Source organism: Astatotilapia calliptera, chromosome 7 (assembly GCF_964374335.1).
Source record: "Astatotilapia calliptera chromosome 7, fAstCal68.1, whole genome shotgun sequence".
In the NCBI taxonomy this organism is placed as follows: Eukaryota; Metazoa; Chordata; class Actinopteri; order Cichliformes; family Cichlidae; genus Astatotilapia; species Astatotilapia calliptera.
In genome coordinates this window covers 3,087,285-3,112,423 of record NC_137428.1, presented here as the reverse complement: position 1 = coordinate 3,112,423, position 25,139 = coordinate 3,087,285, and the positions used below count along the sequence as shown (strand labels likewise).

The following is a 25,139-nucleotide window of genomic DNA, read 5'->3' as shown; positions in this document are numbered from 1 at the left end:
CTCTGAGACAAACCTGAAGAAGATCTTGGAAGACTGTGTGTATAATTTCAGGAATACGCAACTTGTTCTTGGGAAAGTTTACCAAATAACTGAGTAAACCCACTTCCAGGAACATAGACCTCTATGAACTTCTATTTTAAAACGTGCAACTCCATCAGAAACTTTTCTGAATGCCAGGAATGGAGATCGTTACTCAAACCAAGAATTCTTGCCAAAAATCAAATCCTCTCTCAAGTGTTCAGCGTTATGTAAAAAACACGCAGAGCTCCTGGAGAGGTATCTTCCCAACAAAGTATTGTTTTTGGAAAACCTCACTAAACCATAGTGAGGTTACAACTAATTCAAGTATAATGTTGCATAACCTATTATGAAACATTTTTTAAAGCAAGGTCTTTGACTTATGACCTCCATTATATAATTTCCGGACTGCACTGTTGGACATTTCAGTCGTGAAATCTGGTCACAGTAATTTTAATACAATAGTTTTAATAAGCAGTTTCTTCCCCACAAATATTCAGATGTTGTGAGCTAAACAGCTGCAACATGTTTAGGGTGGTGAACTCGAGTATGCGCTCTGATTTGAGGCTTTTTGAGGGGGAACTCGTGTAGCATCTCTGTAGACAGACCCACACGGACTACAGTAGGCGGCCAATGTGAACCCCAGTACTGGTTCATAAAAAACAATGGGTGATGTCATGATGTCCATCTTTCATAAACAGTCTGTGGTTTCAGTGTTAATGTTCAACAGGTTCAGGTGACTGTGGAGTGATTTAAAGTGGTGCTCGGGATTTTATTTGAGTGAGACCATCAAGACCATCAAGATTACGGTCAGCCAGGAGCAGAGGCTTCACTTCCCCATTTCCTTCACTACATCAAAACAGCACCTTTCAATCCTGAGGTGGCCAAGCTGCTAGAGGTGAGAAAACAGCACTCTTAAACTCACACACTACCAGTTAAAAGTTGGGACACACCTTCTCATTTAATGGTTTTTCTTTATTTTCATGACTATTTACATTGTAGATTCTCAATGAAGGCATCAAAACTATGAATGAGCACATATGGAATTGTGTAGTAAACAAAATATGTGAAATAACTCAAAACATGTTTAATATTTTAGATTCTTCCAAATAGCCGCCCTTTGCTTTGATTACTGCTTTGTGCCCTCTTGGCATTTTTTCGATGAGCTTCATGAGGTGGTCGCCTGAAATAGTTTTCCAACAGTCTCGAAGAAGTTCCAAGAGATGCTGCGCACTTGTTGGACCTTTCACTCTACGGTCCATCTCATCCCAAGCCTCTCAATTGAGTTTAGGTCAGGTGACTGTGGAGGCCAGGCCATCTGGCGTAGCACTCCATCACTCTCCTTCTTGGTCAAATAGCCCTGACACAGCATGGAGGTGTGTTTGGGCTCATTGTCCTGTAGATGTAGAGATGTGTCTGCTACTGGAACTCTGTGTGGCGTTTATCTGGGCTCTAATCTGAGGTGTTGTTAACTTGCTATTTCTGAGACTGGGAACTTGGATGAATTTATTCTCAGCAGCAGAGGTGACTCTTGGTCTTCCTTTACTGGGGCGGTCCTCATGGGAGCCAGTCTCATCGTAACGCTTGATGGTTTATGCCATGAATTCTAACAGTTGTCAAATAGAGCTGTCAGCTGTGTACCAACCTGACTTCTGCACAACACAACTGATGGTCCCAACCACATTAAGAAGGCAAGAAATTCCACAGATGAACCCTGACTGGCCCACCTGTGAAGTGAAACCACTTCAGGTGACGACATCATGAAGCTCATTGAGAGAAGTCCAAGGGTTTGCAGCACTGTCAACAAAGCAAAGGGTGGAATCTAAAGTATAAAACATACTTACAGTTATTTATAATTTTTTTCTTTGCTATATGATTCCATATATCTTGCTTCATATATTTGAAGTATGCATCTACAGTGACGTCATTGTGGTTACACGAGCTCCGCGGACTTCATTCTGTGCTCCAACAGACTCGACAACATCTTGTCCTCTAAAGAGGTTAAAAATAAATACGCAAACTCATTAAGGAAACAAAGATAACCCTTCCTGCTACAGGTGAACTGCTGTATATGTTTAACAGCTCCACTGATTTGGAGAATTCTGTTTCCTGGACAGATTTATCACACAGGTTCATGTGCTTGGTACTCAAAGATGACTTCATTCAATTTCTAAATAAATTAATGAATAGTTAAAGCAAGCTGGCTGCATATGACCACAGTGCATGTCTTACAGTATGTTTTCATTATTCCAATTATTTGGACAAGATCTCCAACACCACTGGCTGAAATGCAACACAAACTATGATAAAGCTGTGTTTTATGGATGACAGCAGACACTCAGTGCTGTATCTCTTTCCTGACCTCCAACATTTATACTAACAGCAATTTCAACCAGAATTGTTATATTTGGAGTAGAGTCAAGTGCTTTTATAATATACCACACCTCAGATTTTTATTTTACCCGTATTCCTCCTGTTCTGATGAGGCTTCAGTGAACAGCAGGCCAAACAACTTAACTCAAGGTTCATTCTTTGAGTTAGGTGGCTTTTTTAATGGTTGAATGATTCATAGGTCAGTGTTTAGTCTGTCATAGGTCAGTGTGGCTTAATAAGCAAAGCAAACATTCCTCTGAAAATAGTGAGGTACAAGGACTGGACTGAGTGAAACAGCAGCCACTGTCCAAAGAAAAGCTTTGAAATGTAAAGGTGGGGAACTGTATCTCAGCTCTGGCTCATTGAAAGCAAAATAGAAAGAAATGAGGGTGACTCAAGAGTTTTGCACAAAAATCTCTTAATGACATTAAAGTCTAACTTATAAAGTGAAGTGGTTTGTGTGCTGTCAGCACATTCCATCTGGAAAGTTGGGTTTTTTTTATATTTTCCTGAATTTTGTTTAGTTATTAGTTGTGGGTCAAAAGAAACAGACATAAACTCAGCTAAACTTTAATGGATCTCTGAGGTTTTCAAGATAACAAGTTAAAAGATAGCAGAAGTTGTTGGAATTCTCACACTTATAGCCAGACACAAGACAAATATACTACCGTCAGCAGGTGCCATGTCATGCTGATGCATGTTCTTTGGAGTATAGATTAAGACTCAACTTTACACAATGAGCTAGTAAGTTTCGTGACTTAGGCATATACTCACATATCATGCATACTTTTGGTGCCTGCTTTTAAATTGTTGCTGAATATTCAACATTAATTATATAACAGTCTTTATTCTTTCTTAAAATATAATGAGGACTGGAAATGATGCAAGTCGACATTCTAGCAAATAAATATTGTGTCTAAATATTTCACACCAGGATCAAATAGATAAATCCTTAAAAATCAGGGTAAATGAAAGAGTTTTCCCTATGAACTGAAGGAGGAAAACCTTAGAGCTCACCAAACCGTGTACACATACAATATCATATCGCACGCTGGAAGCAACTTTTTAGGTCTGTGTATGTATATTTGCTATGCGCATTTTAGTAAAAATTATTCTCAGTAAGTATCTTTACATGCTTTATATTTTGTTTTTTATGTCAGAGAAACTACTGACATTGACCCTTTCAAGCACCACGCTTGAAATAAATGAAAAGCCTTGTCACATTAACATCTGACCTTTGTCTTAGTGGAGAGATAACCAACAGTTACTAATGAGCTTTTGTATCTTGCTCAAGAAAACTGATATGGAAATGTAAAATGAAGCTTCCAGTAGTTTGATGACTTCCCCAAACCGGTTTCCAGCTTGTCATTCTCAGTCAATCATTACCCTCTCTAACATATCACAGCCAAATAACTGCGGGGTCACAGCAGGATCCTGCAGGAGAGACGAAATCGATGGGAGACAGGAGGATGCTGACGAAGCTGAGCGAAGCACTGTGGAACTATCACAGCCTTCTCCTGATCATCCTCACGCCGCTGCTGCTGCTCCCTCTTCCTCTGGTCATCGGAACAAAGGTGCGTGCACAAATATGACGGGAACTGTATCCCCTCCATAACGGTTTAATTTAACTGAAATTGCACTGATCAGTGTTTTTAAGCAGCTCCTATCATTAATTGCATATTGTGAAATATGTTGCCACTGCTAGTTTTAATTGTATAGCACATAAACTTTATGATATGATCTCAGTAGGTTGTAGCTATTGTAGAGTTTTTGTGATGATCTGAACAGTCTCTGTGCTTTATTAAGTTTACGTTCGCTCTTTATTTGCTTTCCTATCAGCCAGTCATGGATTTGTACTTATACACTTTTTTCAACTCTAAGCACTACGAGATCTTTTACACTTTTTCCCGTCACTATAAATACGGCTAACAGACCTTTGTGCATAGTGCCAGCTGACCCTTGATCCTTTTCTAATAATGGCCATAAATAAAAGTTTATATACTTTCATAAAATGAAAACACATAAAATGATACTTCAAGGTCATTTTTTACAATTTAGGTTTAAAAAAATAACAGGATTGCAAATTAGAAGAAAGTAGAAAGCAAGTAAAAGGTGTTTGTTTCTACCAGCTTTTCTTGTGAAAGGCAACCTTGAGCTAATTATATTAGTACATGGGAATCTAAACTTTATTTCAGTCTAAATTTGAATTTAGACTACAGTACTGATCAAACGTTTAAGACCCCTTTAAAAATGGCAAAATATCATATTCTGCATTGGCGGATCTTAACAAAGTTCCAAGTAGAGCTTCTGTCGTGTAGCGCTGTGTGGCAGGCAGGATGACGACCCAAACACAGGCCTCAAACAAAAGCTTAAACTCAGCGAACACCATGAGACCGGAAAGTGTGCGCGTCATGGATGATGTCAGCGTGCACACTGTGTCTGAGGACGAGTGAACGCAGGCAAAGCTACTGGTCTAGACGGGATTCCCGGCTGTGTCCTCAAATCAACCGCGGCTCAGCTGGCTGGAGTGTTTACACACATCTTCAACCTTTCCCTCTCTCTGTCTGTAGTCCCAGCCTGCTTCAAAACGGCCACCATCGTCTCTGTACCCAAACCCTCCACCATCTCTTCCTTCCTCTTCCTTAAACGGCTGGCGACCGGTATCTCTGACCCCCATCATGAGCAAACGCTTTGAAAGGCTGGTCGGGGACTTCATCTGCTCTGTACTGCCCGACTCACTGGAACCGCTACATACCGCCACAACAGGCCCACTGATGATGCCACAGCCCTGACACTACATACTGCCCTCTCGCACCCGGAGAAGAGAGACACGTCAGAGAGAATGCTGTTTGTAGATTACAGCTCAGCATTCAATAGTCAGTACACACAAACTAAACAGTGAAGAAGGCGCAGCAGCGCTTCTTCTTTTTCAGGAGACTGAAGATATTCGGCAAGAGCTCCTGCATCCTCGGGGCCTTCTACCGCTGTGCCTTTGAGAGCATCCTCACTGGACGCATCACCACGTGGTATGGCAACAGCACCGCTTACAACCACAAAGCTCACCAAAGAGTGGTGCGGTGTGCTGAAAGGATAATTGGAGATGAGCTTCCCTCCCCCAGGACGTGTAGAAGAAGCGGTGCCTGAGGAGAGATTGATACACCATTTGTCACGGCTGGCGGAGTGAGCCGTGTGGTGTGGAGGAAAGGGAGGACCCAAAATGCAGCAGTGACTGATGATACGAGTGATGTTTATTTACAAAGTGACAATGGCAGAAACAGGCAGTGAGGCATGACAAAACAACTGAAGAAACCTAAACTGGGAGAACTAAATGACAAACCTGAGACCATACAAAAGGGGTGCGGGGCAGAGAGACGCAGAGACAGGAACACCATAGAACGCAGATGAATGTAGATTAACGCAGTGATACATGGATGAACGCAGACGAGCCGACGACAAACACAGACCGACACCCACTAAATATACACACACAAGGTAATCAGGTAATCGCACACAGGAGGGAAGAACAGCTGATCTGAATACACATGATGACTGGAGGACACAAGCTGAACACAATGACAACAGACACAGACTTTCAGAACAAAACAGGAAATCTAGAACCCGAACCGGACACAAGGGGGGAGGACACAGAATAACTAGACAGAGGGAAATAATCACAAAACAAAACGCTGGGTCAACGACCCAGGACCATGACAGTACCCCCCCTCCAAGGGCTGGCTCCAGACAGCCCAAAACAAAAACAGACGACCAACCCAGGGCGGGCGGCGGGGGCCCAGGACGGAGGGACCAACACCGAACAAAACAAGCTCCAGCGAACCGAGGGAATTGTCCAAAACAAAAACACATGCTGGAGTACGAGAACAAAACACAGTTCAGGAGGCCGGCCCGGAGGCTGACAACTCAGAAGTCCCGGACAGTTCATCTTCTGAGGCCGGCCACGTCGGCGACGCAGATCCATAAGCCGACCGAGCGGAAGGCAGCGGTGGCGGAGTGGAGGCAGTTCAGGGGGCCGACCGTGCACACAGCAGCGGCGGCAACAGGGAAACCGTTCAGGGGACCGACCGTGCGGACGGCAGCGGCGGCAACAGGGAAACCGCTCAGGGGGCCGACCGTGCGGACGGCAGCGGCGGCAACAGGGAAACCGCTCAGGGGGCCGACCGTGCGGACGGCAGCGGCGGCGATGACACAAGTCAGGCGGCCGACCGTGCGGACGGCAGCGGCGGCGATGACACAAGTCAGGCGGCCGACCGTACGGACGGCAACGGCGGCGAGGAAACAGCTCTGGGGGCTGACCGTGCGGACGGCAACGGCGGCGTGGAAACAAGTCCGGAGGCCGGCCACGTGGAAGGCAGTGGCGGCGTTCAGGAGGGCGTTCTGGAGGGCGTCCACGGTGGCGGAGATGCCCAACAAGCGGCCTGGCAGATGACCGACGATGTGAAGGTGGTAGTAGGGGACCTGAAGGCTGCGTGGCCCCTGCAGCCCAAGGCGAAGCGGAGGCTGGACCAGACGAGGCTGATGAGGATGCAGAGGCTGGACCAGACGAGGATGATGAGGATGCAGAGGCTGGACCAGACGAGGATGATGAGGATGCAGAGGCTGGACCGGATGAAGCCAAAGCAGACGCTGGACCAGGCGACGAGGATGAAGCCAAAGCAGATGCTGAAACCGGACCAGGCGAGGCCGAAGACTCTGAGGCCGCAGCAGGCGAGGGTGATGAGACTGCAGCTGGTGATGAGACTGCAGCTGGTGATGAGACTGCAGCTGGTGGCTGGACGGGCTCCTCGGGCCCCCCAGCTGACGAGGCAGAAGGCTGGACGGGCTCCTCGGGCCCCCCAGCAAAAACAGTCTCAGACCCAGTGGGCACTGGAGCCCCTGGCACACACAGAACAGAACCAGCAGGCACACGGGCCTCTGGCAGGAACGCAACAGAACCAGCAGGCACATGGGCCTCTGGCAGGAACGCAACAGAACCAGCAGGCACGGAGACCTCTGGCAGGGACAGAACGGAACCAGCAGGCACACGGGCCTCTGGCAGGGACGCAACAGAACCAGCAGGCACACGGGCCTCTGGCAAACACAAAGCAGACTGCAGCTGCACTGAGCAGTGACTCAGCTCAGGCAGCGACAGTCCGGTGCAGTCCTCAGCTGGCTTCTTAACCTCCAGGGGTCCAGAGTCGGCTGGGGGCTGGAACCCAGCCTCTGGGGAGGCCCTGGAGCAAGTAACAGTCTCTAAACTAGCCAGCTGTTGAGGAACGATTGCATTTTTAACGTGTTTGTCTCTCTGCAAATAATACGTACTAGAAAGAGAGTCAAAAATGGGAGGCACGGACGCAGCCTCCCGTACAGAGGGAGTCTGTGAAGACGGAGACGGCATGAATGACTGGGCTAGCGGAGATACCGGAGTCCGAGTTGCTTGCGGCTGTGCAGCTAAACGAGGTAAAGACAGCTCAGCAGGAGAATGAGCAAGCAACACACCGTTCTCCTTGTCGTCTGCTGCACCAAACAAAGTCCCTGGATAAACTGTTCCACAGTCCAAGACAGAAAAAGGGTCCTTCTCACTCACCACGGCCGGCAGTTCTGAAGTTCCAATATCCGGCTGTGGGGTGACGCGCCGACGGCGCGATCGTCGCTTCCTCCCGGGCAAAACCTCCGGCGGGCCGGGCAAAACCTCCGGCGGGCCGGGCAAAACCTCCGGCGGGCCGGGCAAAACCTCCGGCGGGAGAAGCTGACGTGGCTGTTCCGGGGCGGCCGTAATCCGCTGCTGCTGGACAAAGTCTGTGGATTCCCGAGCTCGCACCACCCCCCGGGCTTTTATGCAGGTTGCAAATTAAACCTGAAACTCCCTTAAGCTGGCAGAGGTAGGGATTTTCTTCCAGGATTGCTTCGATGGCTTTTAACCCCACCACTTGCGTTGGTGGTGTGGGTTACCCAGTCCATCAGGCGTCGGATGCGTGCGAGGTCGCTCTCTCCAGACAAAGCTGCTGGGTCCATGTTTGGTCGGCTCGTACTGTCACGGCTGGCGGAGTGAGCCGTGTGGTGTGGAGGAAAGGGAGGACCCAAAATGCAGCAGTGACTGATGATACGAGTGATGTTTATTTACAAAGTGACAATGGCAGAAACAGGCAGTGAGGCATGACAAAACAACTGAAGAAACCTAAACTGGGAGAACTAAATGACAAACCTGAGACCATACAAAAGGGGTGCGGGGCAGAGAGACGCAGAGACAGGAACACCATAGAACGCAGATGAACGCAGATGAATGTAGATTAACGCAGTGATACATGGATGAACGCAGACGAGCCGACGACAAACACAGACCGACACCCACTAAATATACACACACAAGGTAATCAGGTAATCGCACACAGGAGGGAAGAACAGCTGATCTGAATACACATGATGACTGGAGGACACAAGCTGAACACAATGACAACAGACACAGACTTTCAGAACAAAACAGGAAATCTAGAACCCGAACCGGACACAAGGGGGGAGGACACAGAATAACTAGACAGAGGGAAATAATCACAAAACAAAACGCTGGGTCAACGACCCAGGACCATGACACCATTAGCATTGCCTTTCCTCAGTTACTGCTTAGGCTAAATCATTTTGATGTGTGAGGGCATGCAGTAATGGAAAATGAAAACTTCCCTCAAATGTGTTTTACAAAAAGTAACGATCCTGTTTTTGAAAATGCAACGAGTATAAAATACTGTGAAATTTATCCATAAAAATATTAAATTTAAAAAAACTGAATAAACAAAACTGGTTCTTTCTGGATAATTTCAGTACAGATCCAGTTTTCTTGGGGGGGTTTTTGGAATTTGTATTATTTGTTTAAAAAAAGGCGCAGCATTGAAATGATCTGCAAAAGCAAAGATACATACATGCAGAAGTATAACAATAAGAATTAAGCTACATTTGGACAATGCTTCAACAACCCAAATAATTACCTGAAGGTGTTTTGAAGTGGTTGCTGAGTAACTCTAGTTTACCGTCTCTAACTTCTGCACGTGTGTGTGTGTGTGTGTGTGTGTGTGTGTGTGTGTGTGTGTGTGTGTGTGTGTGTGTGTGTGTGTGTGTGTGTGTGTGTGTGTGTGTGTAATCATCTTAATGTGTTTTCCCTGTAGGAGGCAGAATGTGGCTTTGTGATGATGCTGATGGCGATATACTGGGTGACGGAGGTGATTCCACTGTCCATGACGGCCATGCTCCCCGCCATTCTCTTCCCCCTCTTTGGCATCATGTCGTCCTCCAATGTGAGTCCTTCTGTTAGCAATCACAGTTACACAGGACAAAGTGTTGATGCGTTGAGAGTTGTTATTCTTTATGAATGCACAGCAGCAGGTGTGTTGCTCTGGTTCTGGTTCTGCCTACAATAATAATAACATGAGTAATAACTTTAAAGGTCTAACCAGCAACATGCAGATGGCTTTTCATTTTGAAGCAAGATACAAATACACATAAGCTGTAGTAAATGTGGTGTGAGAGATTTAGCTGCTCTCTTTGCCAAGAGTGTGTTTGTCAAACAGGTACTCCGCCATGCCATTCTGGGGAGCGCCCATGCCCACCTGAAGTTTTCAGCATATTCCTGCTTCTTTTCCAATTTGCTTGTCCCTCGTGTGATCTTAAAAATCCTAAAACGGCCCTCTTCTTCCATCCATCCATCCATATGCGATAGATGGATGGATGTTCCCAGGCAAGCTGAGCAACATCATCTCTCCAGCGTGGCCTGGGCCTGCCCTAGGGCCTCCTTCCGGTGCTACACGCCCAGAACACCTCACCCAGTAGGGGCCCAGGATGCATTCTAATCAGAGGCCCGAGCCACCTCAAGTAGCTCCTTCTGAGATGGAGGACTAGGAGTTTTACTCTGAACCCCTCTCAAATGACTGAACTCCTCACCCTATCTCTAAGGGAGATGCCAACCACTCTTTGGAGAAAGTTAATTTTGCCGTTTGTATCCACAGTCTTCTTTGTTTGGTCACTATCCAGAACTTGTGACCATAGGTAGCTTGTGTACTCACCTCTCTCCTTAATACGAATGACCAGTACAGCATCTGCATCACTACAGACAGTCCCTCAATCTCTCACTCCCCTCTCGCCCCACTCATTAACAAGACCCTGTGATAGTTAAACTCTTCCACCTGGGGCAGCAAGTCACCCCTAATCCAGAGTGAGCACGCCACCCTTTCTGGATTCTCATTTCTGCCACTTGGCTGCAAACTGGTCCAGTGCTCCAGTGTGAGCTGGAGGCCACCAACTGATGAAGCCAGCAGAGCCACGTCATCTTCGGTCTGCCAATCCCAGTTCTCCATCCAGTGTTCCAAGGTATGTCAACCAAGAGAGCTCTACAACATCTGAAGCTTTTAGGAACACAGAGTGAATCTCATCCACCCCAGAAGCCTCTAAAACAAGCCAGTGTGTCTCAGCCTCATGCACTATGTCAGGCTCCTCCAGAGAGGTCATGTTCCATGTCCCCATACCCAACCTCGAAAGCCAATGATCAGACTGCAAGGGTCTCCACCCCTTACTGATGCCTGACACACATTGCAAGTGACCAGCATGGCACCTCCTGCGTCTTATGGGCCTACAGCAGAGCAGGCCTTGTTCTTATTTGCAAATAAATGTTTTTATTCTTGGACACTTGGACTCTTCTTTATGCTCATCCAATTATTATCTTTTTAAAGTTGTATTTTTTAATTGGTTTATCTGTTACTTGTTAACTCCCTGTATAACATATTCATTGGCCACAAACTCAAATTTGAAAATGGGCTTAAATTTTTACTCCTCTTCCTCAATTACTCTATAGCAGCTCTCTGTTCTAAAATCCCTTTTCTCCTCTAGGTGGCAAAGGAGTATTTTAATAACTTCCACTTCCTGCTTGTGGGTGTTGTCTGCCTCGCCACGTCCATCGAGAAGTGGGGCCTCCACCGCAGAGTCGCCCTGAGGCTCGTCACCTTGGTGGGGGTCAACCCTGCTTGGTGAGCATCTTCGTTCTCTGCTGTTGGATTCAAATTTTGTATTTCTTCGAGATTTAAGTGTGAAGGCTCCATTGTTGCTTTTTGAACACACCACTGTCTCCTTCAGGTTGTTGCTTGGCTTCATGTCCGGCTGTGCCTTCCTCTCAATGTGGGTCCAAAACACATCAGCTGTTACCATGGTGATGCCCATCGTAGATGCTGTTCTCCAACAGATTCTAAAGGCGAATGAAGAGGGATACTCTGGTGAAGACAACCCTACCCTGGAGCTGGACGGTACCTGCACAGACAGTATACTTTACTTTATAAAAGCACAAAATATAATTAAAAGTGTGAGATAGCTGTGTGTTTTTGAGCTTACAGTAGGATGGAACTTGTGGCCCTGACTATAATCTGTCATTTTTTCAGAAATCAACAACTGTACTGCAAAAAATAAAGAAGCTCTGAGGTATGTAAAGCATGGGGATTCACTGCTGCCCTCTGGGTTCAGGGTGTTCTAAGTTTTTGTTTCTGATGTGCTTGAAGAGCAGTTGAATCCCTTATTCCTCTCTCAGTGACAGCACAGAGCCAGATGTCCCCACAGAAACCTTCACTTCTGTTCAAATACCAGCAGAGTCGCAGCCTGCAGCAGACGAGGTGCAAAAAAGCACCAAACAAACACAGAATAAAATTATTCTTTGATATTTTTCCAGTGCTCATACATGTTCTGCTACTTCCGCTATTTCTGCTTCTCTGTCTTGATTTCTCCGCATTTTGTCTTACAGGCTGCAGAGAACGTACCCACGGCCTCCTGCAGGCGTCGGCAGGGCCGGATGCTATGCAAAGCCATGTGCATCGGCATCGCCTACTCCTCCAGCATTGGTGGCATCACCACGCTGCCGGGAACCTCTGCTAACCTCATATTCTCTGAGTACCTCAACCAGTGAGTGTCTCACATCAGGTGTATGTTAATGAGACATATTGGCAGTGGTGGGATTAATGTTGCCTTCAGTGTTCGGTTAATTCAGTCTGCTGCACAGCTAGAATGAAATAATGATTGAAAGACTCCTTTAAAAATAATGTTTTTGAATCCACTGTCTTTACATTCAGCGTTTACCCAGACTGCAACAGCATCAACTTTGCCAACTGGCTCCTGTTGTGCCTGCCCATCAGTGTTATCATGCTGCTGCTGACATGGTTCTGGCTGTACTGGCTCTTCATTGGCTCAGAGTGAGTGTCAGCATACCATCTGCAGAGCCACCTGCTATCAGTGCTATTCTACTCTGACTACTCTTTATGCACACTCCATTTGTTATTCTGTTTTATCAGTTTCATCATCCTATTCTGATTTCTTTGCATTAATCAATTAGTGGAAGCATCATCACATGTGTTATATATGTGTTTTATTATTGTGAAGATTTATTATAGTTCAAAGCTCTGATGATGAATCAGTTGTTGGCATCTTTAACAGAAATGTCTGACTAACTTTAAACTTAAACTTAAGCAGAAGTTTCCGGCAGCTTTTCAGAGAAAACTAAAGAACATATACATGCTATTTGAGAGTTTGTATTATGTTTTGCTACCGCATTTACAATAGGTTAAAGGTACGATTTTTATTTTTAAAGTCCAATCCTCACCAAATAGAAGAATGCCAAAGCATCTTCCAAAAATCTGCAGTATTCCCAGAAAAAGTGTCTTATATGCATCTCCATTTATATTTGGTAGTATGACTTCAGGACATAACAGAGCAGGCATCACTAACAACAGGAAGAACTCAGGGAGGGGCAGCCATCAACTGTGACTGGTTAGGAAGTGAGGATAAAAGAGAGGAGAAGGCTAAACTGGAGAACATAGACAACTACAGTCCTCAGTGCATGATGGGAAGTATGGGCATAGTTGGCAGCATAACTAAAGATTGGTTCATGGTCACCTGATCTAGATCTAACTAGAGATTTAACAAAAATGACATTTTTAAGCCTCTCTTTAAGTAGACACAGTCTCTGTCTCCAGAATCCAAGAAGATCCAGGAAAACAAATCACTCCTGCATACAAAGTGTTTCTCTTACTCCAGATTATTTTAGTGCAAAGATGGAATTTTATCATCAGTTTGACTTAAATAGTAAAATTTGCAAGATTAAAATGAAATTTCTCTCTCTCGCTCACACACTCACACACACACACACACACACTGTCTCATGCAGCTTCAAGTTCCTGTGGCAGTGTCGGGGAGAGCAGTCTGAGAGAGAGAGGGCGGTGAAAAAGGTGCTGGAAGATGAGTACAAGAAGCTGGGAGCCATTAGGTGATCTCTCATTCGTTTATTTACGCACTCGTTTATTCATCAAAGTAATCAGTTTGATCATTTATTCATTCATGCGTGGTCATTTATGCGGTGTTGGTGATACAGGATGTTGGTTAGGGATTTACACTGGGTCTTAATGCATGCTCAATCATCCAGCTAAGAAATCCCAGAATCTGGACGTAGCGTTTTCAGTGTCATCCAAGGGACTTCTTCAGTTTCAGTTGACTGCAGGTTTCCCCAACCTTATAAATAGTTCTGCATAATGATCAAAACTGGCACCACGGCCTGACAGTGGACTGTGATGTCAGCTTCATGACCATTAATATGCAAATTGTTTGACCATTGATCAATGGCCACAAGGACTGAGGAGCTCATTCATATATATATATATATAAATGTGATATATATATATATATATATATCACATTTATATATATATATATATATATATATATATATATAAATGTGATATATATATATATATCACATTTAAAGAGCCATATTTTTATTCATGTATTTATTTAACTATCCACAGCGTTTTACAGTACCTTAGATGGTTAGTTGTCATGCCAATGCTGTCATTCATTTTACTTGTTGATCAGTTATTGACAGAAAGACATTCCTATGATAATTTATGCATTCACACATTCATTCGTTCCCTCTCTCCAGTTCTCAGGAGATCTTCACCGGGGTGGTTTTTGTGGTGATGGTTTTGTTGTGGTTGACCAGATCTCCAGGTTTTGTACCCGGCTGGGGTTCCCTCTTCCCTCAGTGAGTCACAACCTTCTTTTATTGCCTTGGAAATTATTCAAAATTATTCCCACAAACAATACGATACAAATGATACAATGACAAAGACGAGATTCTTTGGGAAACATGCATTTTTATGATTTTTCACAGCAGCAATGAACCATGACCCAGCTGATCCCTTTTTCTGTTTTTCAGTAAATCCAACTACATCACAGATGCCACTGTGGCTCTGGTGCTGGGCGTCCTCCTCTTCTTTGTACCTGCTCACGGACCCTCCAGAAAATATGGTGTGAAATATGTATGAAATGTGGCTTGTTGTTTAGTCGGATGTTGAAGGCTAACACAAGTACTCTCAACATTTTTGTTTATGAAGGGCAACCAATCAGTTACAGTTGAAACCTTGTTTCAGGCAAACTTTAAACCAAGGGGCTACACCACAGACCACTGTGAGATAAATAAGAATTATTAACTGAGTCATGCAAAACTGCTCCAAGAATAAGGAGCAGGAATTAGCATAATGGGTCAGGATTAAATACTGTAGATTTACTCAGGTTGGTTTTTCTTAATTCTTCTTAATGCAGTTTTCCTACACCACATTAATCTCACTTATTTGGTTATTGCGCCCTATGCATATCAAGCTTTTACATAAAAGAGATATAAAAACTTGAGGCTGCAAAGAAATGTGTGAATACCAACAATCAGTAAAGTTTTAACAATCATTTAACACGTCTGTTTTTCAGCATCAGTCCCAGTAAATATGTTTTTTTCTCTCAATTCAGAGGCGATGATCTCTTGGAAAGAGTTTCAGGCCTCCATGCCGTGGCAAGTTGCCCTGCTGGTTGGTGGAGGCTTTGCCCTCGCTAAAGGTGCAGAGGTATGCTGAAATACAAATCACAATACATCCAGAACAGTTTCCTCGTACAGACCAAGAAGAAATTTGATGCAAACATTGTAAAGTTTTCACAGCTAACACAGAAAAATCTCAGGTCCAGACAAAAATCAGCACTCTGGTGTAGATCATTGGGAATGACAGGAATTTTCACTACTTCGTTACTAGGGATGGGTATCATTTAGGTTTTATCCAATACCAGTACCAAACCAGTACTTTTGAAACGGTGCCAGTGCTTAAACGGTGCTCGAATCGGTTCTTAAAGAATCAAGAACACAAATTTTGTCCTAAAATCTGTCATGTTTAGCTGTTTTTTGTAAAAAGATAACAATGTTAGCCTTTTCTGCAGCTATAGGGATATATGGTATCACTCTTGGCTGGAAGCAGTGCTTAAACAATGGAAAAAACACAAACTTTGTCCAAAAACCTCTCATGTTCAGCTGTTTCCCTCTTTTTCTTTGGTCATTTTAGCCTTTTTGGCCAGGGTGAAGGGAGTATCTGCCATCAAACAAGAGGACAGCCGCATGTAGCTACGACGGTGTTTGCTAGTTCACCTTACATGCATTAATGTAATAACGTGGTTAGCCTACTCAACGTAAATTACACATGAACAACATTAAGCTACTCACGCAGAGAAGAACAGCTGCTGCTGCATCATCATCCTCATCATTTCTGCTACACTGGCAGGGCTAGGGGCCAGGACTCTCCTCTTCGGGTTCATGTTGCTAACTCCGGGTCAGATAACAGGCACCACACCTGCAGTAGATGTGCTCGTTGTGAGGTCTCGCAGCAAGCTATCAAATACGGTGCATTTCTCGGCTTTTAAAAAAAACGCTATGCATCACCAGGTGTTTCATCGGATTCAAGGTGTTACCTCCTTTGACAGTATCACAGTATCAGCTTAAAGCACTTGTTGCTGCTGAGTTTGCATCTTTTGCTGTGAAGTACAGCCAGACTTTGACCGCTTCACTTTGGGCATTTTTAATCTGTAGCTCTGCTCTAAAAGAACGTACGTACCTGGACCCGCCTACTATCCTCGGAAAGGTAAAATGATTGGCTAGAATCCAAAGTGTATCACAGCTCAGTAAAAAAAAGAAAAGCACAGAAATGTGCGCTGCTCTTCGGTCTGGTTACTACCGTTTATGTCAGAACACCGGTACCCATCCCTATTCATTACTCAGTCTCAGCTGACTGCAGGTTTCCAACCTTATGACCAGTACATTTGTACGATAACTGAAACTAGCACCACTGAATGAACAATAAGCTGGGAGGTCAGTTCCTTGACCATTAATATGCAAATTGTCATGACCATCGATCAACAACCATTGATCAAAGATCACTGATCGTTGCCCATGAGTACCATTCACAGAGAGTTAGGGAACGGCTGCAATCACAAAGATGTGCCCTTAGGCCCCCTCCTCAATTCAGAGATGGTCTTTTCCCTTTCACCTAAATGGTCTCCTTGACTCCCCACTTAAACCAGCGTTCCTCCCTGAGTGACGAAATGTTTCTCCCACTGAAAACACCACGTCCAGGTGAACAGAATCAACCTTCTGAAATTTATTGGCTATGATTTGTCTAAAATTGAAATCATTAACTAATGAACAAATGGTTTCACTGTCAGACCAGCACGTCCTCATCGCATCTGGTCAAGTATCCACAAACGTCATGTCAAATCTTCAAAATGGGCCTTCAGAAACCAGTGGTTGATGTAATGGTACCGGGGCACCCCCAGTGTTAAAACATGGGGAAGCAGAGGTGTAAATTGTTGTAAGTGTAGTGTGATGAATGAGCGTCTGACAGCCGAGAGCTGCAGCCGTTTATAATAAAGTTGACTCTAAAGAGCAACCTCTGGACCCGCCGTGTCTCAATCACACCACAGGTACCTATGTCCATCTTTTATAGTGTCTACACCAACATGATGTATAGAAAAGGTGAGCCAAAGAAACTAGTCTCTTCAGAAGTTGAAAGAACTGACCTGTCCCTTAGTTTAACAAAAAGAACTGTTAGATACATTAAAGCTGGTATAAAATCTGCTTAACGTGTGTGTTTGTTTGTGTGTGCAGGAGTCAGGTCTCTCTTTGTGGGTGGCCAGGCTGATGACACCTCTGGGCGACCTCCCGGTCTTAGCAACAGTCACAATTGCCTGTCTCATTGTCACCACGCTAACAGAAGTGACCAGCAACGCCGCCACCATCACCATCTTCCTCCCCATTCTCTCTCCTCTGGTTAGTTCAGTGTTTTATATTGTACAGATCTGCGGAAAATTTGATTCTCTCAGTCTACTAGAGTAGCTTTGCATGATTCACAGTTGAAAATAATCTTCGTTTATCTTACACTGAGGAGTCCCTCAGTTTACGGTCCCTCCCTTTAACCCTAATTTCTTTGACTGTAGCTAACCAACAAACCACTAAGGGATAAGCAGTTGCCATCCTACAGACCCGTTGACCGAAGCTTTGCTTGTCTTGAATATGAGCGTCCACTAAACCAGCTCATCGCTTGACACCAACTTCATTTTTTTCTAAATCAATTTCTTCAAGGACAAACTTTTCACACAATTTTTTGCGTAGTTTCTTGCAAATTTCTAAGTGTTAATTACCTGATATGTGCGACTGTGGACATACTCTGCTAACCACGTTTGACACAATGAGCTGCCCGCTCTCTCTCGTCTGTAAATGCCAGCCTCTGGTTCCAAAAAGCCAACATACAGTGGCTTGCAAAAGTATTGGGCCCCCTTGAACTTTCCCACATTTTGTCACATTACAGCCACAAACATGAATCAATGTTATTGGAATTCCAGGTGAAAGACCAACACAAAGTGGTGCACACGTGAGAAGTGGAACGAAAATCATACGATTCCAAACATTTTTTACAAATAAATAACTGCAAAGTGGGGTGTGTGTAATTATTCAGCCCCTGAGTCGATACTTTGTAGAACCAGCTTTTGCTGCAATTACAGCTGCCAGTCTTTTAGGGTCTGTCTCTACCAGCTTTGCACATCTACAGACTGAAATCTTTGCCCATTCTTCTTTGAAACAGCTCCAGCTCAGTCAGATTAGATGCACAGCGTTTGTGAACAGCAGTTTTCAGATCTTGCCACAGATTCTCGATTGGATTTAGATCTGGACTTTGACTGGGCCAGTCTAACACATGGATATGTTTTGTTTTAAACCACTCCATCGTTGCCCTGGCTTTATGTTTAGGGTCGTTGTCCTGCTGGAAGGTGAACCTCCACCCCAGTCTCAAGTTTTTTGCAGACTCCAAGAGGTTTTCTTCCAAGATTGCCCTGTATTTGGCTCCATCCATCTTCCCATCAACTCTGACCAGCTTCCCTGTCCCTGCTGAAGAGAAGCACCCCCAGAGCATGATGCTGCCACCACCATATTTGACAGTGGGGATGGTGTGTTCAGAGTCATGTGCAGTGTTAGTTTTCCACACATAGCGTTTTGCATTTTAGCCAAAAAGTTTCATGTTGGTCTCATCTGACCAGAGCACCTTCTTCCACATGTTTGCTGTGTCCCCCACATGGCTTGTGGAAAACTGCAAACGGGACTAGAGCAGGTTGATATGACCAAAAATATTTATCATGATATACATTTGAAAATTTGCGATAACGATATAATTCAAACTAAAAAAAATATTTCGCAACTCCACAACTTTATTAGTGCAAAAAACAAACAAACAAACAAACAAACATCAATGCATTTTCACTTAAACAAGCAGCTGTTTTTATGTGCATGCAAATTCTTTGCTGACAGTTTAACCAAAAGGCGTTTCCAGTGGAAACTGGCCGACATATCCTCAGCATAACCATGTATAATATCCACTAAACTTAAAAAGAGGTTATACACACACAATATGGTAATATTATGTTGAAGCACAGTACGTATCACTCCGCGAGGCTCCGCCTACGATAGCCGCAATGCTCCGACAATCCATCAAGCGGTGCGGCTTCGTAGCTTAGCAAAGTCGTACTAAAACATTTGACAGATTTTCGAGCGCCGCAGCTGGAATTGCAGCAAAAGCTGGTTCTACAAAGTATTGACTCTGGGGGCTGAATAATTACGCACACCCCACTTTGCAGTTATTTATTTGTAAAAAATGTTTGGAATCATGTATGATTTTCGTTCCACTTCTCACGTGTGCACCACTTTGTGTTGGTCTTTCACGTGGAATTCCAATAAAAGTGATTCATGTTTGTGGCTGTAATGTGACAAAATGTGGGAAAGTTCAAGGGGGCCGAATACTTTTGCAAGCCACTGTAGCCAACACTGAATTCCCAAATAAAAGGGTGATGTCAGGTTGGCTATTTCCATCTTTAACATACAGTCTTTTTTGTCTGACCTGCCACAAAACAAGTGGTTTATTTCCAGCTAGTCAGCATCAATGACACTACTGTGTACGGAACACTAGAGACTGTTATTTCACTAATTTATGAAATTAGTGAAATTATTATCAAATGGACTGGTTCTTATATAGTGCTTTTCTACTCTGAGCACTCAAAGCGCTTTATGAAGATTGTTCTCGCTTCAGGCCGAGGCCATACACGTCAACCCGTTGTACATCCTGATCCCTGCCACCCTGTGCACATCCTTCTCCTTCCTCCTGCCAGTGTCCAACCCGCCCAATGCTGTGGTGTATGCCTATGGACACATCACTATCATGGATATGGTGAGTTCTTTGATAAGAAAAGAGAAGCAGACACTAGAAATAACTCTTTCACTAAATGTATGCTGGCCATAATTCACAAGAAACATCTGTATAACATTCATCCTTGACTGCAAGCCTCGTGTCTGATCATGTCTGCTGCAGGTGAAGGCGGGGCTTGGTGTCAACACGATCGGAGTCCTCTCCCTCCTGCTGGCCATGGCAACTTGGGGAATTCCTCTGTTTTCGCTGGATACATACCCTGAGTGGGCACCGACCTTCAACTCCACGACACCTTGATGAGCGGACCCTGGAACTTAGTTTTCAGTGGTCAGAATCCTTATAGAGACTCCAAGGAGATTCTTGCTAGAGTGATGTTAGACAGGCTATAAACTAAAGTTAAAAGCTGTTAAAAATAAAATAAAATATTAATATTTATGTTTGTTTAGTTTAAAAGATCTATCTCTTTAGTTTGAGTTCATGGGCCAGGAGCTGCAAAGTGAAGTCGGGTTTTTCTGGAAGGTAAACGTCATCCTGGAGTGTAATTAATGCAGTTTTGTAAGATGCCACCAGATTCTCACAGTTATTCATCAGGTGTCATTTTGCATTAGTATGAAACGTGCAGGAAGTTGGAGGGTTGCTGTCAGAATCAGTCAGTTTGTTAAAAAGCACATCATCGTTCGTTTCCTTCAAGACCTTCATTTTCTGTGCTTTCTTGTGTTTTTTTTTATTTCACTTACACTTATTGTTAGACTCTGATAAGGATTTTGTTAGGGTTTAAATACGCCACTCCACAACAGTAAACCTGCACACTGGAAAATTTGTGTAGCGACCCTGTTTCACTAATGCCATAACCCATAAGAAGGGAGAAAAGGTTGCTGCCACTCGGCATGCATCTATGCAATACGCTGATTAGTTCATATGTTTTCACTTTTAGCTGTTAACTGGGGCTCTGTTGTTCTTCCCTTTTCTATAGATTTCTAATCAGGGTTCAATTCTATGCGTCCTTCTTAAATCCTGTCTCTGGCAAAAGCTGGGATACCACACTGGAAGTAGCACATTTTTGACTGCTCAGGGATTTGTGTAAACCCAACAGGAGGAGTTTGGATATGTGTGTGTTTTGTTTTTTAAAGTTTTCAATAAACTGTGTTTCTCTGACTTCTAGTTTGATTTTCCTGTGAGATTCTGGGTGAACTGGTTTTGGTTGACCTTCGTATGGAAACGCACAGCTAGGGAAAAGTCTCGTGCCCTTCCTCTGCTTGTAAAAGTCAGCTACTCTGGGATAACACAATATCTCCTCCACCAACACATATGAAAGGTTAATCAAATGTGTGTTTCTCCAAGATAGAGCTTAATAACGTCAAGGTTTGGCGCTGTGGTGGGCAGGATGAGGACCCAAACTCATGGACACAGAAGGATGAACTCAAAGACGCAGCTTTTATTGTGCTGTAGCAAAAACAAGAGACAAACAAAACCTAAACAGGAAACTAGAACACTGGTAAACACAGCGCTGGGGGTCAGTGAGTTACAGGCCATCGCACACAGCACATGGAGTGGTACAACATAACTAAGGTCAAAGGAGAACGCGGGGCTTAAATACACAAGGGAGTAACGAGGGAAAGGGAAACAGGAGGGAAACACAGCTGGGGGCTAATCAGACATAATGAGACAAGGGGAAGCGAAATTAGATACACTGGAACACAGCACAAGGACTATCAAAATAAAACAGGAGACATGAGACATTCACAAAGACAGACTTTACACCTAGACATGGAGACATGACTGACTGGGGAGACAGAGGGAACATGGAGACAAGAGTGACTAGACGTGGAACACGGGGAAGGCAAAGTGACAGAAACCTAGGAACTAAGAATATAACACAAGCAGAAAACAAAGAGAACCAAATAACAATAATTAACCAATGAACACAAAACACTGAGTCACAGACTCAGTAGCGTGACACATAAAGGAATTATGAAATAATTCAAAGTTCATTAAAGCTTTGAAATAACAGTGATGTTCTTATTTTTACCATCAACACATCACTTCAGCTTAAAGAGACGTCTGTAATCTCAGATAACGAAGGTTGCACACACATAAAAAAATGACTACCAAAGAGAGCAGCTGTGTTGGTGGTTCCAGCTGATGCTTGAGCAGGACCCACTGAATTCACTTCACTTCAGGTACTGTACCAAATCACAACAACAGTCTCAGGGTGCTTTACATTATAAGGTAAAGACCCTATAATGACCGCTTCATACTTTAATCCGCTGTTTATCCATTAGGGGGTAAACAGTTTCACCATTAAGAGTTTCTCAGTGTCGGAGATGGACGTGGTGATGCTGTCTCCTAACACTGGTAATCCAGGTAATGTCAATGAAGCTTGCTACATATTTAACACATGTTAACAGGTGTTAACGATGGCCTGTAACTCACTGACCCCCAGCGCTGTGTTTACCAGTGTTCTAGTTTCCTGTTTAGGTTTTGTTTGCCTTTTAATGCATTTAACATTATGAAATGTGTATTTTAACATAAACTATGATCAAACTCAAACAACCTTCTGCTCACATCCAAACTTTTGATTAATCAGGCCCCATCTTATCTGAAAGACCTCACAGTGCAGTATCACCTCAGAGCACTTTGCTGACTGCTTCAGCTTTCAGTTTGCATTCAGGAGGCAGAGACCCTCTCCACTTTCAGGATTACGCTTAACTTAACTTAACTTTCCATTTTGATAAAGCTTCCCATCAAGACTTTTGTAGGGTTTTGCTCTTCCTCACACTGGAAATCCACACATAAGCAGAGCATTCAAAAATGACCCTAAGGAGACGGGCTGCTCAGTTACATTCTGAACACTTGAAAATGTTAAATCTAATCCACAGTCAGGGACCTTTTTCCTCAACAAGAAATGTCAGACAGCGTCCATCTGATCCAGTAGTGCTAACACTGTGGATCCACCACTATCATTAGTCTGGAAGCTGCAGACCTGCTGTAAATGTGGGTCAGCATTAACAACCAGGAACTCAAAGTGCAGCTTTCTCCCAGTGTGTCAATGCTTTTTACTTAATGGCTGCCAAATACACATTAGATTTAGAGGCTATGCCACTACATGGCATATGATTTACTCAGGCAATAACAAAAGATTGGAATAATTTTATAATCATTTCCAAAATAATTTAATTCAAGTAATTGAAAAATAATAGTTCTGTATATATTAAACCCTCTTAAGCCCAAGAACGCCTCTGGCCTCAGAGGCATGTGCCCACTTTTCAAGTGTGTCCACGCAGCAACTTCTACAACCTTCATATCTGTTGTTTTTTGTCTTGTTCTGCTCCCCCCAAGTGGCCAAACCCAGGTACTTACACTGAGAGCTCATTTCCAAATGACTGGTCACAGGTGGTGAAGAAGACAGCTGAGTGACGTGTTGGACATTCTGGCATCATTGTATCATTTGAACGCGACAGCATTACAAGATGATTCATTTCAGGTTGTTTTGTTTATTTTGCTTTTGTTATTTTTCGCCTTTTTTGAAAGATATTGAAGCCGGTATTGTGCCAGAAACTGATAAGTGGTTTTGGGTATTTGCCAAAAAGTGAAAGATTTTATTTGAATTTTAAAGATGAAATAAGATTAAGATTAGATAAATGACTAGTTGGCCTTTAAAATGTGAAACATCTGTCAAACGTGTCTCTCATGAATGATATCAAGTCATCTTCTTCAGCCACAAACAACATTCCTGTCACAAGGTAGAAGCTGCAATCAGTTTTTTGGTAGTGACTTTCATATATCCCATTTTTATCCACTTAAAAAGATTATTGGCATTAAAATTGTTTTTAAGAGAGATTTAGCCAAGAGGGCAGGAGAAATGGAACAAAAATAACATAATAGTTCTATAAAATGTTTACGTGACCAAAAGGGTTTGGATTGGTTATAATTTAGGTAAAATATTAAAAATATTAGAGAGACATGTCTTTATTTAACCCCTTTGTAAATCCTGTTGACTACAGTCTATTTACCAATTCCACATAAAAGAAAACACATATAAACATCAGAAATCACTTTTTGGCACAGCGACAACTTATTACCCCAGGAGGTGGATTTGAAGTATCTTAGGGTCTTGTTCACAAGTGAGCTCAGAGTGGAGGGTGAGACTGGCAGACGATTCCTGACTGAAGATGGAAACAAAAAAAATCTGTTTGTTTTTTTATCTTCTGTGACATCTGAAGTTGTTAAAAACAGACAGCTGTCTTTGTTCAAGGAGCATGAGTCTGCAACCCAAAAACAAGAAGGATGCGCGTAATTACGCACATGGCAAAGTAAATTCATTAACATCTGATGCGACGTGTTCGTCTGTGGCACGCGCCAAAAATGATACGCAAAGATTTCGCGTTTATGGAAAGGACCTCATACAGTCCGCCCTCATCTTAAACTGTCATGGTCCCCGTGCCTGCTCGGCTGGCCCTGTGTGGCTACATGTTATGTTTTGTCTTTTCTCTCTCTCCTCTCTCTCTGCTCGCTGCCTGGGCGGAGCTCATTGTGAGCTCCCGGCCTCCACCACCTGTAGGCAATCACCTGTGGCTCCTCACCTTGTTTGCTCCCGCTACTTAAGGCAGTGACTGAGAGCACCTCGCCGCTGGACTATTGAATAACGCTCGTCAGTGCTACTTTAGCCTCAGCCAGTTTTGAGCTCTGTCCGTGAAAGTTCCGTGCTAACCCTTGTTCTCTGTATGCAGATTTCTCGTGTTTGGTTTGGAGACTCTGGACGCTTTTCCCGACCCCGCTCTGCACCCCTGGGAACCCTGGCCCCCTTCTCCTTCACCTGTATAAAGTGCACCTGGAGTGTGTAAATAAACCTGTTTTTCTGAGATTTCAGTCTGCGCCGAGTCCTCCCTGCTCCTCCGTGACATAAACCTTGGCTTCTCCTTCATTTATCTAAGTTAACTCCATGTTCTCTGAAACAAACACGCGGGAAACCTGCACGAACAATGTGTTCTTAAACGACCACACTCCCTCACTGCTGCTGCTCAAATTTAAACTCGTTTGTGCTGCCAGTCAGTTCTGCCTGCGTGTTTTTATAAACAAAACAATAGATGAACAGGTTGTTTGCAGCCCACCTACAGACATTTACACTTCCGTGCGCGCATTTTTGCGGCTTTTAACAGCAAAACGAAAACTGCGCCCCTA

At 43.9% G+C, this 25,139-nt stretch overlaps 1 protein-coding gene across 1 annotated transcript; it reads left to right on the top strand.

Moving 5' to 3' along the window:
- Positions 1–468: 468 nt before the first annotated feature.
- LOC113025092 (solute carrier family 13 member 1-like) lies at positions 469–21,113 on the top strand. The gene is made up of 16 exons (XM_026172495.2): positions 469–916; positions 3,797–3,965; positions 9,543–9,671; positions 11,257–11,393; positions 11,500–11,666; positions 11,799–11,838; positions 11,945–12,026; positions 12,155–12,312; positions 12,480–12,599; positions 13,571–13,669; positions 14,339–14,440; positions 14,615–14,706; positions 15,199–15,293; positions 17,375–17,536; positions 19,842–19,979; positions 20,121–21,113. Exons 2-16 carry the CDS (start codon positions 3,846–3,848, stop codon positions 20,253–20,255), a joined length of 1,776 nt encoding a protein of 591 aa, XP_026028280.2. The 5' UTR covers positions 469–916; positions 3,797–3,845; the 3' UTR covers positions 20,256–21,113.
- Positions 21,114–25,139: the final 4,026 nt, after the last annotated feature.